At 34.5% G+C, this 18,894-nt stretch overlaps 4 protein-coding genes across 12 annotated transcripts; 1 reads left to right on the forward strand and 3 right to left on the reverse strand.

Moving 5' to 3' along the window:
• The first annotated feature begins 1,577 nt into the window (after positions 1-1,577).
• LOC107939296 (nucleobase-ascorbate transporter 6) lies at positions 1,578-6,581 on the forward strand. Of its 3 annotated transcripts, XM_041083879.1 has the most exons (16): positions 1,578-1,592; positions 1,778-1,829; positions 2,021-2,119; positions 2,862-2,959; positions 3,091-3,267; positions 3,656-3,756; positions 3,973-4,048; positions 4,137-4,196; positions 4,326-4,510; positions 4,881-4,977; positions 5,109-5,195; positions 5,328-5,386; positions 5,488-5,579; positions 5,685-5,762; positions 5,874-6,034; positions 6,154-6,581. In XM_041083879.1, exons 3-16 carry the CDS (start codon positions 2,032-2,034, stop codon positions 6,370-6,372), a joined length of 1,578 nt encoding a protein of 525 aa, XP_040939813.1. In that variant the 5' UTR covers positions 1,578-1,592; positions 1,778-1,829; positions 2,021-2,031; the 3' UTR covers positions 6,373-6,581. The 3 variants fall into 3 exon arrangements, with proteins under 3 accessions (XP_040939813.1, XP_016728099.1, XP_040939814.1); XM_016872610.2 differs by lacking the exon at positions 1,578-1,592 and having other exon boundaries at positions 1,661-1,829; XM_041083880.1 differs by lacking the exons at positions 1,578-1,592; positions 2,021-2,119 and having other exon boundaries at positions 1,661-1,829.
• Positions 6,582-7,127: 546 nt separating this feature from the next.
• Positions 7,128-9,362, reverse strand: LOC107939297 (LIM domain-containing protein WLIM1). The gene is made up of 5 exons (XM_016872612.2): positions 9,055-9,362; positions 8,170-8,266; positions 8,034-8,074; positions 7,831-7,917; positions 7,128-7,543 (listed from the first exon to the last, which is right to left on the reverse strand). Exons 1-5 carry the CDS (start codon positions 9,190-9,192, stop codon positions 7,337-7,339), a joined length of 570 nt encoding a protein of 189 aa, XP_016728101.1. The 5' UTR covers positions 9,193-9,362; the 3' UTR covers positions 7,128-7,336.
• A 1,216-nt stretch (positions 9,363-10,578) lies between these two features.
• LOC107939275 (succinate dehydrogenase subunit 7A, mitochondrial) lies at positions 10,579-12,474 on the reverse strand. Of its 2 annotated transcripts, none has more exons than XM_016872579.2 (4): positions 12,244-12,474; positions 12,061-12,129; positions 11,409-11,511; positions 10,579-10,839 (listed from the first exon to the last, which is right to left on the reverse strand). In XM_016872579.2, exons 1-4 carry the CDS (start codon positions 12,295-12,297, stop codon positions 10,757-10,759), a joined length of 309 nt encoding a protein of 102 aa, XP_016728068.1. In that variant the 5' UTR covers positions 12,298-12,474; the 3' UTR covers positions 10,579-10,756. The 2 variants fall into 2 exon arrangements, with proteins under 2 accessions (XP_016728068.1, XP_016728067.1); XM_016872578.2 differs by having other exon boundaries at positions 12,061-12,132; positions 12,244-12,454.
• A 694-nt stretch (positions 12,475-13,168) lies between these two features.
• Positions 13,169-18,361, reverse strand: LOC107939295 (calmodulin-binding protein 60 A). Of its 6 annotated transcripts, none has more exons than XM_016872606.2 (8): positions 18,217-18,358; positions 17,830-17,970; positions 17,011-17,089; positions 16,136-16,188; positions 15,523-16,013; positions 14,847-15,007; positions 14,155-14,361; positions 13,169-14,063 (listed from the first exon to the last, which is right to left on the reverse strand). In XM_016872606.2, the coding sequence occupies exons 1-8, from the start codon at positions 18,279-18,281 to the stop codon at positions 13,458-13,460; spliced, it is 1,803 nt and encodes a 600-aa protein (XP_016728095.1). In that variant the 5' UTR covers positions 18,282-18,358; the 3' UTR covers positions 13,169-13,457. The 6 variants fall into 6 exon arrangements, with proteins under 6 accessions (XP_016728095.1, XP_016728097.1, XP_016728096.1 ...); XM_016872608.2 differs by having other exon boundaries at positions 18,199-18,345; XM_016872607.2 differs by having other exon boundaries at positions 17,830-18,061; positions 18,199-18,331.
• Between the last annotated feature and the right edge of the window lie 533 nt (positions 18,362-18,894).

Consider the following 18,894-nt stretch of genomic DNA (forward strand, 5'->3'; position numbering starts at 1 on the left):
CAATTAAATATTTTAGACTATGAATAATAAATTCACATGCAAATAAATGAAGTAGCTGCCTTTAAATACATCATTCAAAAACAAATATATAATGTTTTGCAAACTATAAATAGAAAATTTAAATGAAGACATCATTTAAAACTTTAAAACATTTCATTTAATTTTGTTTTCTAGTCATCCACATCGTAAAAACAAATAAATAAAATGGATATGTGCAGTGTAAATATGTGATTATAGGTATAAATTGTTTATTTTTTACAAGGATTTAAAAAAAAAAAGTAATATAGTTTCTTTATGATCGTCACCATATATCTCAATAAAATTGCCCATGTTTCTGTTATTGGCCTTTTTTCAGATACTAACAAAATCCTGAAATTACTTATCTAAATAATCATCATAGTTTCTTACTGCAGATCATCAATATAGTGAGTTGGGTCTCTGCTTTATACTGTAGTAATCATCAATTCCTCAGGTTCAGATTCTTTCTGCTTTGAGAATTTTTTTTTATTTTCTTTTTTTTAAAAGAATAAATATCAAACTTTGATAGATATATGTTAAACAATGAAAACAAACTCATTTGTTAATATATACAAAAATGAATGCTATAATCATCTACTTAACAAAAACTTTAAATTGTCTGTATTGATGTAGAGTGTTAGTAGGGCAAAAATATTAAATTCAATTTCAGCATCTTACCTAGTTTTGTTTTGACCTATTAATTAAACTATTGCGTGCTAACATAAGAATCGAAATTAAATCAAGCAAATTTGTTTAAAATCAACTGTTTCAAACTAATCTTAATATTGTAGACTTTGAAATATTTTTGAATTCCTGTTTTAAATTATTATTTTTCGTCATTTTAGAAAAACCTACAAAATTTTAAACCATATTTTCCTTATCGTACTTTTTAGAACAAGCTGTAAAGGGAAATGTATCGGCCTTTGCTTTGACCGTCTTATATGAACGTTTTCCCTTTTCTCGCTCCATTGGTTTTAGGGGCACCTCTTACCCACGTGATTATCTTTTCTCAGTTCCCCAAATTGTCCTCACCCTTCGATCATTCCAGAGCCACTGCAGTTCCCTAAAACATGCCACGTAGGCGCCAAACTTGCTGAGGTCAATCCCGTCATTTTCTTTACAAGAACATGTAGGTTTTTCAGCCTGAGAATTGATATGGCCACACGTCGTCGTTTAATTCCCTCCTTTAGCTTGTTTCAATGATATAATGAGATTCTTAGCTGTGTTTATCATTTATTTGTTCCAATGAGGACTTAATTGTATTAATGTTTGGTTTAAGTTACATGTTATTTAACCTCTGTGTGTGTGTTTTTTGGTCATGTAATAATTATAAAGGCTGTAGCTTCAGACCAGAAACAAAAAGAAAAATTTTCTTCGAAAAGGTGAAAAAAGCAAGTGAAAGACAACTTGGAGTAAAAAGTCAGTCGGCACTCCTTTTTAACATTCAATTCAATCTTCTCTTAAGCTTAAACATTTCTGATTTCTCATAAAAAATTTTCCTTTCTCATTTCTTTGCTTCCAAAAAGCCTGTGGGTTGTTTTTTTGCATTTCCTTTCACTGTGACAACTTTTTAGGTGGAGTGGGGTAACATGATTTATTTTTTACTTTAATGCTTTCCTTCACTTGATTTTGCCTTGTAACAACCTAAATCTGTTGGCTCATTATTTTTGCTATTGCAATTATTAACACTTCCTTGCTCTCCCCCACATTTCATTTCATCTTTTTTCTCTTATCTTTTAAGCTTAAATCTTTTGTGCAGATTTCCTTATCTTTAGTTCAACTTTGTCCCTTTTATATCAGTGTCTACACATGTAAGTGGCTCACTCTTTTGGCCTTTTGGGGTCCTTTTTCTTATTTTCCCTTACTTTCTCTAGTGTTTCATTCTTTTAATGTTTTAGTTACCTCCTTTAGGATTTGGGATCTGGGTAGTTCTCAGCTTTAGTAGTTTACATTTGCTGATTCTCAGAAGTTGTGTGTGTGTGTGTTTTTTTTTTGGGTATAGAGAAATAGATCATGGCAAAAGTAGATGAACCACAGCCACATCCACCAAAGGAGCAGCTGCCCAACATTTCTTACTGCATTACAAGTCCACCTCCATGGCGTGAGTTTCTTCAATGTCTATTTTTTGTTTTTTACCCTAGTTATGACTGTTTAGATCCTAAATTTCACATTCAGCAGCAGCTGATGTATTGTGTTAGATTTTTGGTTGGTTTAAAGTGTGATTCTTGTGAATCCTCCTGGGAATATTCTAGGTAAGGTTCAGGTAGTAGTCATTTAGTTTTTTGGATATGTATCTTCTGTAAAATGTATATTCTTCTTTTAGCTGAAGTCTGAAAGTAAGTAGCTTTTTTGGCTAAGATACTCCTTTTTGGAAAAGTGAAATGCCATTATTCTGCTAAAAAGAAATGAACTTTCTTTTTATATTCTGCAAGGATGAGAAAAGAGAAGGGGAAAAGAAACACATAACGACCTTTCAACAATGCATGTAGTAATGTTTGGGTCTATTTTATAACTTCACTTCGGTAACTACGGATGGTAATTTTAGTCATATGGTTATTGTTTTGGTGAGAGTTAACCTAAAGCCCTACTCTTTGCTAATTGACTTCATTTTGGTTGAATTTCCCCTCTTCTATTTGTCTTTCACTTTATAGTGTTCTGTTTCCACTTTAAACAAATTGAGGAAATTTTCATTTATTGTTTTGATGTGGGATCAAGATATTAAATAAATATTTTAGATATGCCTTCACTTGGCTATATTAAATGGCTGCTATTGCTGGTATTTGAATGCCGGTTGAAAAATGTTGCAACTAATCTCTTGACATTTTGGTCTGTATTTGATGCAGCCGAGGCCATCCTTCTTGGTTTCCAACATTATCTTGTGATGCTTGGAACGACAGTGATCATTCCAACTTCACTTGTTCCCCAGATGGGAGGTGGAAATGTAAGTCCCCATGAAAAACAATCAACAATTGTTACTTACTTTGAGTACCATGGTATTTTGCTTTATGCTTTTACTATGGCATTTTGCCTGGCTTAATAATTTCAACAATGTTTTATCAATGACCACTATAGGAGGAGAAAGCAAAGGTTATCCAGACTCTACTCTTTGTTGCTGGTTTGAACACATTATTGCAGTCACTGTTTGGGTCTAGATTGCCTGCTGTGATTGGAGGGTCTTATACCTTTGTCCCAACAACAATCTCAATTATTCTTGCTGGTCGGTTCAGTGACAGCTCAGATCCTATTGAGGTACCGTGATCTATACACCAACTTTACCATAATAAACAATGTATGTTTGGACTTTGTAATTACTAAAGTTGCGTATTGATTTGGAAAAGCAAGTATTTACCTAATCCAGTATGGGACATGATTACCATGCAGCTCGATCATTACTTATGTGATATAAAACGACTTCATTCTTCATCATTCCATTGAAAGGAACATTCCATTCTCATTATAATGTAGTTTTATTACTTGAAAATTTAAAATACAGAAAAGAGCGTAACTAAGTTGTCCAGTTCGAATATTAACTTCTACATATTGGTGTTTTCTTTGGTTTTTTGAAGTATTGTGTTTTACTGCTTTTTCAGAGAACTACATTTGGTTTATTTAAGTATTGTGTTTTAATGCCTTTCAGAGATTTAAAAGGATAATGCGGGCGACTCAAGGTGCCCTCATTGTAGCTTCCACTCTTCAGATTGTCCTTGGCTTCAGTGGCCTTTGGCGTAATGTTGCGAGGTTAGTTTACTTGTGTTCAATTTTTCAGGGAAAGTTTGAACAGCTTGGCTTTATACGTTTTTCCTTGTAAATAAATTGAAACTAGGTTGATTTTCTTATGGTCTCTGACTAATACATGCTTCATGCTGATTCACTTGAATGTACCAAATTCAAATATTTTAGTGAGACTTTCAATTAACTATTTTAATCATATGATTGCATTTTTCTTTTTTCCAGGTTTTTAAGTCCACTTTCAGTCGTTCCTTTGGTATCTCTAGTTGGTTTTGGGCTTTACGAGTTTGGCTTTCCTGGGGTGAGTCTCTGCTTTATATGATAGACTTAGTCTAACATGGTATTATATCATCATCACCATGGATTTTGACTATTGTGTCAATTATTAGGTTGCCAAATGTGTGGAGATTGGACTGCCTCAGCTGATTCTTATAGTATTTGTCTCACAGGTAATGTCTTATAACTTTCGGGACATTCAGATATCCATCTTCTAGTTATAGTCTTGGATGATCTAACTTGAGTTTAAAAACTATAAACTTTATCTAATTAATCATTGCTTATCTGTTTTTATTTTGCAGTACGTGCCTCATGTGATAAAGTCTGGAAGAAATGTCTTTGATCGATTTGCTGTCTTGTTTTCAGTGGTGATTGTCTGGATTTATGCTCATTTACTCACTGTGGGTGGAGCTTATAATGGTACAGCACCAAAAACACAAACAAGCTGTAGAACTGATCGTTCTGGTCTAATAGATGCTGCTCCATGGTGAGTTTGTGCAGCTCAATCACCTGTTTCTTGATTGGTATATCACTAAAAGTTAGGTTTTCTTTAAGATGAATTTTATTAAGTCTTAGGGTTTCAGTATCACTTAATAGGTGAGGCCATGCATTTTTAAGTTGGGCTTGTTGATTTGGCAAGAGTTGCTTGTATCACTAAATGTTTTATACGAGGACTTGTTGCCTTCTGTGAATTATAGTTAGTAGTTTATTTTGGAGGTGCTAACAGTGGTTTTCATTCAGAAGGCACTTTGGGCTTGTGTTTGATAACAATCCTAAGATTTATTTTACCATGATATAATAGCATTCGTCAAGAATGGTGTAGTTATAATTAGCTTACGAGAATTAGGGGTTTGCAGGATAAGAGTTCCTTATCCCTTTCAATGGGGAGCGCCATCATTTGATGCTGGTGAAGCCTTTGCTATGATGATGGCTTCTTTTGTTGCCCTTGTAGAGGTTTGTTTTCTTCTATTTTCTTAACTGCTAAAACATCCAAACAAATTCCTTCATACTCTTTGGAAGTTAATGGTTAATTGCAGTGTTATTCAAAATATACTAACTTTTTACCTGTACAATGGCCTGAACAGTCCACTGGGGCTTTTATTTCTGTGTCAAGATATGCAAGTGCGACTCCAATGCCACCATCTATTCTTAGCCGTGGTATTGGTTGGCAGGTAATTTTAAAAAGCTTGTTGATTCATGTCTAATTGTTTAGAAATTTTGCCTTCATCTGCATTTGCTGAACTTCAGTTAAATCTTGAATTTTTATTTATTTTTGTGAAGTAACTTTCTTTGACTTGCTTTAGGGAGTTGCAATTTTGGTGTCGGGATTGTTTGGAACTGCCAATGGTTCCTCAGTTTCTGTGTAAGGCTCTGACAAGCAATGAACACAATGTTGGACCTACTTTTACTGTGCTCAATTAATCTGAAAACAGAATTTGTGTACTAACTTTGTTCTCTCTACAGAGAGAATGCTGGCCTTTTAGCCTTAACACGAGTTGGCAGCCGAAGGGTTGTCCAAATCTCAGCAGGGTTTATGATTTTCTTCTCTATTCTTGGTAAAATTTTCTGATTTATGGGTTCTTTTTCTTCTTTCTAAATAGACGTTGAGCATTTTCTTTGTCATATCAGTTACTGATTTTTTTTTTATACTTAATGTGCAGGGAAATTTGGAGCAGTCTTTGCTTCAATTCCAGCACCTATTATTGCTGCATTGTACTGCCTATTCTTTGCATATGTTGGTAGGTAACTGATTGGAGCTATTCACAAGGAAACATGTGGATCTCCATTTTATTTGTACCAAGGTGTTTCAAGAAATTATATAATGAATCTATTTCCTTATGTTTCTGCAGGTGCTGGGGGTCTTAGTTTTCTTCAGTTTTGCAACCTCAACAGCTTCCGTACAAAATTTATATTAGGCTTCTCTGTTTTTATGGGCTTATCTGTGCCACAGTACTTCAATGAGTATACCGCAATTAATGGCTATGGTCCTGTTCACACAAGCGCAAGATGGGTTTGTATATCCATGCTAAATCTGTTTTCAACGGTTTTATTCTTAGACAACTTTTTTGTGTAGTGATTTTAGAGTGAAGTGAATGTGAGTGACAAGGATATCTACTCATTTGTTAACAGTTCAATGACATTGTAAATGTGCCATTCTCATCGGAAGCGTTCGTAGCGGGATGCTTGGCATATTTCCTCGATAACACATTGCACCGCAAGGACAGTGGGATTAGGAAGGACAGGGGTAAGCACTGGTGGGACAAGTTCCGATCCTTCAAGGGTGATTCGAGGAGTGAAGAATTTTATTCCCTCCCCTTCAACCTAAACAAATATTTCCCATCTGTGTGAGATATAATGGAGGTATTGTCATTTTAAGTTGTAAAATCTCAATTGCCCTTTGTGGACGACATCATTACTATTTAATTCCATGTTAATTGTATTACACGCTATAGCAGTTGGTGTTTCCCTTTATAAGAACACTTAAATGACTAATTCCAATGGAGACGTGGGTTTGAAGTAAGCAATGCAATGTAATGCCTCTGTTGAGGTTTATCTTATGTCTGATTTTTGCTTTCCAAGTTTTAGTCTACTGATTCCTGCGCTGGCTGCTAAGCAGGCATTGTCCACGTCCTTGTGATCGACAAGAGTGAAGCCATTGGCCCAATAGCCATTAAAATGCCTTCTCCCCTCGGCCTAGGACAACAAAAAGTCCTCGTCTTCCATACGGTCAAGGATGTCGCTTCATAACTAAAAAGATAATCAACTGCTTTACCAGTATCCTACCGTATCAAAGTATTGTCTAAGGATATTACGTTCATACAACATTGATCTGATAATTACAACTTAAACGTAATTTTTTTTACGAAGCATACTTACCTCTTGGACTTTATCGAGCAAGGAATATCAAATATGTTTACACAACTTTCCACAATTATATATATATGTTTACACAGCTTGTAGGTAAAAATGGCTTTCAAGTTAATAAAACCATTAGATATAAGTTATGACTTATTAGTTGAGTGCTCACCTTTCTAAAAATAGTCTAGGTTCGAATTATTATTATACAACAAAATATTGCATTCTATAAACCAATCCGATTATTCTTGGGACCATACACGAATCAACACCAATTTTGTACTCAAATGCATCAATTCAAAAAGATCACAAAGAAAAAAAAAATTATATCAATAAACTCAAACTCTTCAGCTGAATGTTTATCTCCGATGACGAATACATATAATAGGATTAACACAATAGTAGCACTTCGTATGCTTCACAAGTTGAAACCGATTCATGCTTGAAGACAGGATCCTTAGGCCACAGTGTTCTCAGTCACCCCTTTAGCTTCTTCGTGCTTGTCGAGTTGGCTGAAGTTACCCTTCTGTTTGAACAGTTGATTGTGGTGATGCCTACAGTATAGACGATGTTCATGCGCAACGTAGTTTGACGGGCTGATAACACAACCTCCATGCGTGCATCTGAAACAAGCCTTGTGATATGAAGTGCCATCAACCGCCACCTGAGGATTCGGGAAAACCGGTAAAACTCAAATACCATCAAAAAATTTACTTAAGGCAATGCGGTGTTGTACAAAAGGACTCTAGCTTTCGGTATCAATCAAGTAAATCCATATTACCTAGGGTGACTCTGCAAAATTGACTGGCTTTGTTTCATAAACGAGAACAACAGAACCAGCTTAGTTTGGCCAGTTATCATTCTTAATCATTGATGCAAAACTTGATGAGACAAAAAGATATGTTTTTCCTACAAGTTATGCAGTTAATAATTTAAAATTGGGACGAATACCTTTTCAATCGGGTACACAGTTTTCTTGCAAGCAACACATTTCTCTTGAGTTCCGGCAAACAATCCCGAAAATTTGCTGTTGGTGACCTGCAGAGTTCCACTCAGAATTATCAACTTATAACAGTCCTTGATGATCAAGTATGGTAGTTTGAGTTAAGGGCTAAACAAGATTTATGTGGCCTGGAAAGGGAAGACGGAGGTACCTGGTCAGCTGATCGGTCTACCCTAACAGTTTTAGGAGTTCCTGACAAAGCAAAACAATCAAAATAACCGGTGTTTTGAAGCAGAAATAACGGGAAAGTAAATAAGCCTGAAATCAACTCATTAACTAGTAAGCACCTTCAAAACTTTTATCCAAGCTGCCAGTCATCTTAAATAGTTGATCAAAGTGAGGCTTGCAATACAAGACACCCTCAAAGGAGCTATAATTACTTAGCTGCGAATTTGTCAGAAAAGATGAGTAAACAACACATAGGATAAAGAAGAAAGGGGTTCAAGGTGCAATACTGCCAAGCAGACATGATTCTTTGAATGAACAGCTCATAATAACAAGTCAATATGCGGACGTTTTCACTGTTGTGGAGTCCTGATTATTCGTATCCGACATGTTCACTAATACGAGTGTGCAGTTGAATACAGGAAAAAGGGTGAAAGTAGTCCAAATCATATCCGTTGTTTCCTAGACACTCAATGAAAAAGAAAAGCGTACCAGTAGACCATTTCATATCCCTACATTTAATACATACAAGTGATCACTTTTCAGCCATTTGTAGCTCAGGCTTCAATGTTTTGGGCACAATCTAATTGTGATTCCACCAAAAACAGTTGACTAGGTGATTGTGTTTTATGAATTCTCGGTAGCAAATTCTATACAACCTAAACTGATAAGTTTTTACTCAAACCAAGTTCAGGAAAAAAATGGATAAGCAATGAAGCCACATGGTACATGTAACTCGGGTTTAGGGTTTAGGATTTAGGGTTTAGGGTTTAATTCTATAGCAAGTGATGAGATCTCAAACACAAGTTGCAAAATGGCAGGCAGCTTTGATCATAAAAGCTGTCTGTCTGCAACCTATGATCAATCAACAGAAAGGACTGACTAAAAAAAGTAATACTATTTAAACCCCAGATACACACAAATCCAAGATAAACTAATTAACAAAAAGACAGGATTAAGATGAAAAAACAACACAAAATACATGTAAATGTGAGAGTGAATGAAACCTTAAGGGTACCCTTGCAATGGTGGCACCTGAAGCAAGCTTTATGATAAACTTTGTTGTCAGCAGTAAGCTGGTCAACCAAGTAAACAGTTTTTTCACAAGCCTTGCATTTCTGGGTAGTCCCTGCAAAAGTTGCCATTCTCTTTCAGATCTTTCCTTCGATAATTCTGTTTTTCTTTTTGTTGTTGATGTTAAAGGCGAGAACAAAGATAGAGAAGACTTTTTTTGTTTGTTCTCTCTCCTTTCTTAATTTTGTTTTTATTAATTCAAAATTCTCGTGTATGCGATTACAGCTCACAGATATTGAATTTGAAGTTTAAGTAATAATTGCATCTCAAAAATAATTAAAAGATATTATATAATATAAATTAATAATACAAGTGTGGCCGCCCATATAGAATTAGGACACAAACAGTGAGTAAATTACTGGAATTTATACCATCTTCAGGCTAAAGCAGTAAAATGTAGTACCCTCTGCCACGGCTCTCCAATAATTAAAATAAATTTAACAAAATCATTTTTAATATATCAATTTTACCATTCACATTTACATTTACTGGAATATTTCATAAGAAATATTCCTTGTATCCAATTTTTTTACTGTTTGTATCTTTAATATAAATTTTTATTTAAAAGTTTTTAAACAATAAAAACTTTGAACATTTAGTTAATAGTTTCCGATTTTGGGTTCCTTTTTTTTGTATTTTTCCTTAATCCTTTTCATTCCAATGGTGATAAGTAGGTCAAATAATCCTTGTAATTTAAACTGTATTACATCAAATTAAAAAATCTCAATTACAAAAAATGAAAAACATAATCTAATATGAAATGACTAATTTATCTCCATTTCCTCTAAATTGGAGTTGAAATGATATTATATTATATTATTTATAAAAAATTAATTAATTAATATACTCATCCCATTCCCACCTAAATCAGGACAACGATCTTTTTTGTAAAATGAATTTATTTCCCGGTTTCCAACTTGAGCAAAACTCCAGTAAGAAGAGGAGAACCTGTATAAAGCTGGTGGCATTAGGAGGAATCGGCAATTATTTTAAGCCTGACCAACAATCAGCACTTTCAAGCCCCTTTTTTACTAGTGAGATGGGCCAAAGCCGACCATTCAACAACCATCTTGTTGAAGCTCAATCAAAATATATTTAAATAATATAACAAACCTGCTCTACTAGAATCGAAGGAAACCATCTGTGGACTAAATCCCCAAGGCTCAGTTTGGTTCACTTCTTTCATCTTTAACCCACATCATCTACAATCTACAAACATGATTACTGCAGGAACAATTGACCGTACTCCCAAATCAATTATCAAAGTTAAATGCGACAAAGCTCTTGCTACAATGCAATCGGATCTTCTGGTTTGACATCATGTTGATGATGCCCCCCACCAATACCAGCAAGGATTTGGGAGTTTCCTTCATGTCACACTGCATACTCCAAACCCTATTAACGGGCTAGTTTCTAAAATTATTGGAATCATCATTTTTTTTATGACAGAATTCATATGATGAGAACATGATGGAAATTTGCAGACTAGGGTCTTCAACAATGTCATAACACGTCAGTTTTGCTTATTTATCACTAGACAAAATCTTTAAAATCTAAAACAGCATTGCCAAAAACAAGATGAAATGCTGACATCCACTTTTTCGTTTCCACACACAGGCCAAAGCTTGCACAGCCTCATTTACTTCCACCACCAGCCTTTGCCTTGTTCCTAGCTTCTTCTCGCATTACTGCCTTGACATAAATTTCATAGCAACAACCTGAAACAAATGAACAAAACACCATCATCATACAACAAGTTTAGTCATAGATGCTCATCCATTTAAGCAGAAACACTATATTTCTTTCTGATCTTATGCAGGGTCCAGTACAGCGAACTCTAGAAATCGTAGCACTTTCTAATCCATCGAATCTATTAAGATTGATTCAACATGCTTCCCTTGTTCGCGAATTGGTTCATAATTTCACAATCTCATTGAATGGGTAAGAGAGGGCATAAGAGAGTAGCCATTAACCAAACTAATTATTACAATCTAGTCATTGACAAGGTGAGGACTCATCACCAAACAGGTAGCATTCTTTCATTTCAAGTCTCTCCCTACCCCCCCCCCTCCGCCCGGCAGAGTAAGAAAAAAGGGGAAAGTGAAAACTAAAAAAGATTCAAAAGAAAGAAGATTTCCAGTTACAATCAAAGTATAATATCCAAATTTACCAAATATTAGAGATATTTAGAACATATCTAAAAAGGATAGTGGAGAATCAAATCCAACTTCTTGTGGAGTTATATTCAAGAGCCAATTCATTCAACTTTTAGCAAAAGTAGGCTCACCTGCTACAACAACAACTGTAAGAACATCCCCAATTCTCTTCAGTGTCGACACACTCTTCTTATAAGATTTAAAACGACTTAACGAAGGGTCCTTTGCCAAGAGCTGCAGGGTGTAATCCATATCAACACGATGTCAAGTATGCACAAAAGCATCACATGTAAGAACACACGCACGTGAATAAATATTAAAAAGATCTGATGACTTCTAATCCTCCCCAATCCATGTCATAAAATACGGAACTGATTAAAGGATTAGAATCATTAGATTATAAGTAATCACCAATAATCAAAACCCAATTTCCGTATCCAATGTAATTACTCAGTAGCTAAACATAAAAATCCCTTTTAAAAAAATTTCTTGAAAATCACGATCAAGAAGGTTTAAAACAGACCAACATTCTGAATCATTTCAAATAATATTCTTCCCCTCTGCAATTCCATCAATTAACATGGGCCAACTCAAAGAAGATGCAATGGCAACTATAAAACCCCAAAACACTACCTCATGGAATTATGAGCTGAACCAAATGCTCGAAGTTGAAATTATCAAAGCGGGTCAAAAGAGTAAAAATGAAAAGAATCAAAAGGGCGTATATATTTATTATCAAGAAAGTCGAACTCAGAAAGAAATACAGTAAAAGGGAAAACTCACAGCTTTCTCACGATCCCCAAGTTCAACATGAAATGCTCGTGTTGGCACAGCCATGGAAGCCTGTGTCTTCTGCTTTAATCAGAGGACAATTTTCATAGACCGAATTAGATAGAGCTATGAACAAATCAAGCAAAGACCCAACAAAGATCTATACACGTATAAAATGTTTATATTCTTTAATACCTGATAAGATCGGAAGTGGTTCACAAGGCTACTTTGTCCAAGGAAAAAGGCCATCTCTTCAATCTCTCACTGATTTTCAGACTGAAGAACAAAAATAAAAACAATAAGTTAGCTGCTGGGTGGGGATTGTCGATTGTCGACCAAAGGAAAACGCCAATAGGGCTTTAATTTTCTCACTAAAATTATTCAACTCCTACGTTTTTGTAGGTCGGGCCCGGCCTGGACTGAATTTGGATATCCTTAGGTTAACTTCCGATTAAAATTTTAATAGTAGAAATTAATATTTTTAATTTAAGTTTGTTTATAAAATATTATAATATTTAAAAACATTTATTATTTCTGGAATAATAAATAAGAAATTAGAGTCAATTCAAATTCAGTCTGAATAAAACTTTCCATTATGTTCAGTTAAATAATTATAAAGAAAGGTTAAGAAAAAAAATACATATTTGTTTAAATAATTAAAATTAGTAAAGGGAAGAAAAAATTTACTATAATGAATTTTTTATTTCACATTTTAATCCCAAAAATAGAGTTTTTCATACAGCAAAATGTATTTTCTCTTAAATAAAAAAATATTTATCCAAACAAAGAAAATATCATATTTTCTCTTACTTTCCATTTATTTCTCTCGTTTTAGGCTTAAATCATAAAATTATATTTAATATATTTTCTTTAATTTAGTACGTAAGTACCTAAATTATACGTAAGAGTACATGTGTTTTCAACCTTTTTTTTCCATTATCATTAATAAGTTAATTAATACATAAGATTGCCTATAGCAAACAAGAAAAGAGCTGAACGATGAGATACTAGGTGCCTATATACTTGTTTTTCCACAGATTTTATGGTCAAGACTCACTTGAACTCATTTTATTAAACCGGAAAAGAAAGCTGATATACAAAAAATGCAATAAATTTGCAGTTATCAAACAAAAGCATTTCATTCATGCATGGTCCATGCTTCCACTGAAGCAACAGTGATAATTTACAACTAAAAATCTACGAAATTCTGTGTTGCCCATCAATATAATATTTACAGTGTAATATGATACAGAGTACTGCATTTCTGACCTCCACCAAGGATTTGTAAACAAGCAGCTGTATGGCGTAAACCTAGGATACTTCAACCTCTTCAATTCTATAACCAACCAAAATTCAATACGGCAGCACTTGGCTCCCCCCTACTATTTCCCACTGCAGCTGCAAAAGTATTAAAGTCCAGTGCCATATCTCAGACCTAGAAATTTTTCTTTAACTTTTCTTTTGATAGAGAACCACTTCAGTACACTAAAAACCTTGGTCCATCTCGTCTTCGCTGGGTCAGCAACTGTACGTTGCACAAGGAATCCGTCAACAGCAGTTTGTAGATCCGCTTGTGATTCCAAACCAAGGCCCTGGGAATGAAGATCACCATCAAAATATCCAAGATGATCCTCGTCACCAAAAGTCTGAGAAATATCTGCGTCACACGTTAGGGAATTATTGACTTGGCCAGGATAACTCAATGTTTGGTCATATCTAAGATCCGGGTTTTCGATACCATGCAGGGCATAATCCTCCAATCCACCCATACCCCAAACTGAATAGATGGTTGAGATGATATCGGGAGAAGAAGCACTTGTTTGAGCATAATCATATCCATCCATCTTTTGAGAAGCCAAAACCTTGCTACCATTAGAATTCTCTGTCTTGGCTGAGTTTGTGCAAGGAATCTTAGCTAATTTTGAACAACTACTTATGAGAGAGGCTTCGTCGTCAAACGAGATAACTTCTGCCCAATGTTCAAATGCAGAAATTACCAAGTTCTGAGCTTCAATCTAATGGGCAAGCAGATAATCAGAAGCCATTAATGAAAGGAGTGAAGAAATGCAAAGAAATAATAATAAGATTAGATAAGGGAAGTTTTACCTTCTCAGTTTCTGATAGCTTATCAGTTGTAAGGTACTGGCATTCTGAAAGTAGTCCTGTCAATTGTCCCACGACGTTGAAGATCACACCAGATTTCTGTTGAGAACCAGGAGGGCAATACACGTGCCTCCTCTTATCAAGCACACATGTTCGAGCATGCTCCACAGTGATTTCCCACATCTTAGCAGACATACCGGTGCCAAGGATCTGCATATATCTCATGAAACAAATATTGCTTTCTTTTAGCATTTTGGCATCATCAAAATACTACCTTTAAGCATCAAAGCTGCTTAAATTGGTGTCAAATAGTCAACATGTAACCTGGTGAAGCTTCGGCAAAGCATGGATATCTTAGAGATGCTAAGTTACATTTAATTTCCAAATTTATATCATTGTTCAATTATTTGCTGATAAAAGAATATCCTTGGTGCAGTAGCAAAACTAAACTTTAATCAATGCAGGCATAGGGTCCCGTAAGTAAACTGAATAAAGTTGGAAGTAATATGAAACAAATGTCCAAGGAACCTTTTACGTTATATTTTTCATAAATGAATTTGTGTGATCTAATCCTGTAACATTCACAGCACAGTTCCTTCTCAAAAGCTAACCAAACATGCTTAAGTTCAATGAGTACTTAAAACTGATTAAACTCCAAGTTTCACAAAAAGAGATATAAAGCAGAAGAATCTCACATGTCGAAGCCTTGGAGGATTTATACAGAGCATGGTCAAGAAATCCTTAACAGTGTTGATATTTTCCCGACTCAAGCGCTTATGGAAAGCCCCATCTTTGCCAATTTTCTCTAATCTCCATACTTCATCAGAAAGAGACGGAGGATGATGCTTCTTGTATACTGCAACCAGAATCCAAAGTTCAAAACATGTTTCTTTAACAACTTCTGAAGAAAACAAGTTCTAAGAAAACAGAAAAAAATAAAAAGAAAAAGAAAGGGCTAACTTTCCAGCACTCCAAATATCAACCTCCCCATTTTTTTTCTAGTTGTTCTTGGAACCCAGAGACTAATATTGCTCTTCACAGTCTAAGACCATACTAAAAGTGAAGAAAGTTAGAAGTGACCAATAAATTATAGTTAATTCAACATCTTGGTAACATCAACATTGTGGAGTGATTGTCTATATGTATCAAATATGAATTATAGCAATATAGAACTTGTATTTCAAGTTTTGAACACTATAGAACTAGTATTTCAAGTTTTGAACACTGTACTAACCAACACTGCTCAAAGGTACAAGCATCCATTTAGCCTGAAATTATTCTACATCTTATCAACATATTAATTTAAGCAGAAATTTGCTACACAATAAATAGATACATGTTCATCAAAAATGGATTTAATCAAGTTCTTACATTCTCCACGGTGATCCCTGACAATGAAGGATTCTGTCTTTGCTTCTCTTACTCTAGTTCCACCAGAGCCATCCACAACTCTAGCACCAAGTCTGAAACGACGGCATCTAGTCCAGCTTGAATTATCTGTAAATGAAATCTCACCCACTAAACCTATGCCCTCGGTGAGAGTTAGAAATGAATCTCCGGTAAGAAGAGGTTTCTTTCCTTCTCTCTCTTTTACAATGTTATTGTTAAACTCTTCAACCGCCCAGTTGTCCTCCTCATCGCCATCAAAATCTCCCTCAAGGACTACAACTTCTACTTTGGCAGAAGACTCCGGACCAGAGGTAACTATTTGTCCAGTAAGAGCATCAACAATAGCCACTTTTATGGTGGAACAATCTTCTGCCTCGATTCGAGCTCCAGTGAACACAGGAAGGGAGAGATTATTTAAGAATTGGAGTTGTAAGCTTCTTGACTCAGAAGAATTTACCTCCTTCCCACCATTCCTTAAAACAAACAAGGAGTGTTACCATGTGGTTTAGTATAAACAAACAGGTTAACACAGCTCTGGAAGAAAATATTTCTAATTCATACTTTTTTTTCTTCCTTCTTTGAATTGAATTCATACCTTTTCATATTATTCAAATGCTTTCTAAGAGCCAATTCAACTTCTTCTTTGACCTACAAAACAGAGGATTGGTAATTTACATCCAATTCTTAATATATTTAATTACTTTTTAAAAAGTATTGTGCAGCAAAACACCAGTAAAAGAATGGGAGCTTGGTACAAATAGATATGAAATTCAAGTTTTTGCTCCATTTTCCTGAAAAAGCTTTGAAATTAGATGCCAGACACCATGACAAGGGTGTTTACGAAGAAATAACAAAAATATCAGAATAAATAAAAATACAACCCTACTTGACAGCATGTCCAGTTGTCCACCCACAGAAGCAAAAAAAGAAAAATTCATGCTCCAAACGATTACAAAGATGTATAAAACAATTGACTGAAGAAGCGGAAAGAATTTGTTGAATGAACTGAAAAGCATTTAAGACAGTCTATAAAACAGACTTAGAGTTGAATCAAGATTGAAACACAGGACGCTGATAAAAGTAATTGTCAGTAGGCAGTAAAGGACATGGGACATGGGACATGGTAGTTTTATGATTTCAATTATTGAGAGGCATCATCCCCTATTCTTACTAGGGGTGAAGCCAGGGATTTTATATTGGGCGGATGAGATAAAGAAAAGACCCAATTATAAGTTTTTAGAGGGCCGATTTCCTTTTACTATTTTTTCATTATAAAATATTAAAACTTCAAATATTTCAAAGCAATCTGAAGGAAGGGACTGAATAGAAAAGAACGGGCATATAGTATCAATGCATACTTTAAATTTCATGGTTGAATGAGAAAACCTGACAAGATTTTAATTGAAAAAAGGGCTGAAAAAAACAGAATACAGAAGTGAAGAAATAACATGATCAAAGGAAGAAACATACCACCCTACGAATCAATGGCTCCAAAACTGGCTCCAGCAAATGTTGGACAGACTGCAACTTCATCACCTCCTGAACCACACTGGCATAGTTTACAAATAGATTAGCAGCCTAAAGAAACAGAATAAATAATGCATAATTTTACATCGATTATTATTACCAATTATCACATACATCAAATAATCACAGGTAAGATTCATCTACATAAAGAATGAAAATGTATTCGAGGAATATTGCTCCATTACCAACACCAAAAGCACCAAAACTACTTCTAGGACCATGCAAACCATTTCTTTTCTCATATTTTTAGTTGTCAAATTTATGTAGCAACTTTGTTTTGAATAAAAGCTAATGGCAACTCAACACTCTATGGTAAAATAGCCAAATATGTTTGCCTCCTCATATGTATTGAAAAAGCATGTATATCCGCCATAACAGCTTTAGAACATCTCCCACTCTCCTAACATATCATTCAATAGAAAAAACCCCATAACCCTGACGAAAGCTCATGGATGTCCACTACAACAAATTGCAAGAAAATAAAGTCCAAGGAGCAATCGACTCAATTAAGTGAAAAATAAAAAGAGAAATTCAGTTCTCTAATTAGTTTCAAAATTTGCAGAGAATTTTAATCATTTTACAAATTGGGAAGACATATTTAATCAAGAACTTTGGTAAGCAAGTAATAAACCCAGTAAAAATATCACTCATCCATTCTGAACTTCAATCATATTAAACACATGAATTATACCAAACAAGGAAAATCCAATTTGTTTCAAAATATAAGCAAGAATAGGAAAACAGGAAAGGGAAGGGGAATACTTTCTCAAGGTTGGAACCCTTCTCCGTTTATCTTGATCAGGACTGTTCCCTTCAGACGGTCGAGCCTTACCATCCTCCTGGGGCCTTTTCTGTGACATTACTACTACTAACTCCAACAACAAAAACACCCCAAAAGCTAAGCTGTATCGATGGCGGGAAACGATTAGGTTCATTTAACAAACACCTAGGCGACAACAACAACAACAACAGCCAAAGAACCCACCATGCGCCACTTCAATAATAAAATGAAATTATGAAACAGCCCGGGGGAGTTAACATATACATATATAAGCTACTCATTCATAAACACTGCTAATCAAATGAGTAAAATCCAAAAGAATAAAAATAAAAAGTAAAGGCAAAAGCAACCTAGCACTTTAATCTCACTTTCCTATCCATTGCCTGAATTTGGCGGAATCTGGGATGCTTCTTCGCCGCAAAACTCTTTTCATTTTATTATTATCTTTTTTCTCTCTTTCCTTTCTTCGAGTTTAACTGCAATGCCAAAGGTTGCTGTATATGCTGTGTCTGCAAGCAAGGATTTTTGTCCGTAACATGGGACCCGACAAACCGCGTTTTGGACTAGATTTGAGGGGTGGGGTCCACATAATAATACGCATTTTCCTTCCATTTCGTTCCGATCCTATCTAAATCTAATCTAAGCGTGTAATGGAATTTGACTTTAATTTCAATTTTAATTTTACGATAAAATATTTCTTACATTTTATACATACAACACCCCGTACGTAAAAAAGTTTATATAATATATTTATTAATTTTGATATAATACTAATTAAATATGATTTTATTTTAAATGGTAAAATTAAGTTATTAAAAATTATAATATTTAGGTTTGAATCAAGTAAAAATATCAATATTAAAAGTTAGATTATATTTTATCTTTTTTATTAAAAAATAAATTAATTAATTTTTATATGTTAGAAAAAAGTGTAATTTAACTTTTTCGTTAAAAAATTATCCATATATGTTGTTAAGTGATGATTTAAATTTTTAAAATTTCTTATGTAAGTAATATTAAATTCAATGATGAGTAGCATTAGGTAA

The sequence above is a fragment of the Gossypium hirsutum genome, chromosome A12, assembly GCF_007990345.1.
Source record: "Gossypium hirsutum isolate 1008001.06 chromosome A12, Gossypium_hirsutum_v2.1, whole genome shotgun sequence".
Lineage (NCBI taxonomy): Eukaryota > Viridiplantae > Streptophyta > Magnoliopsida > Malvales > Malvaceae > Gossypium > Gossypium hirsutum.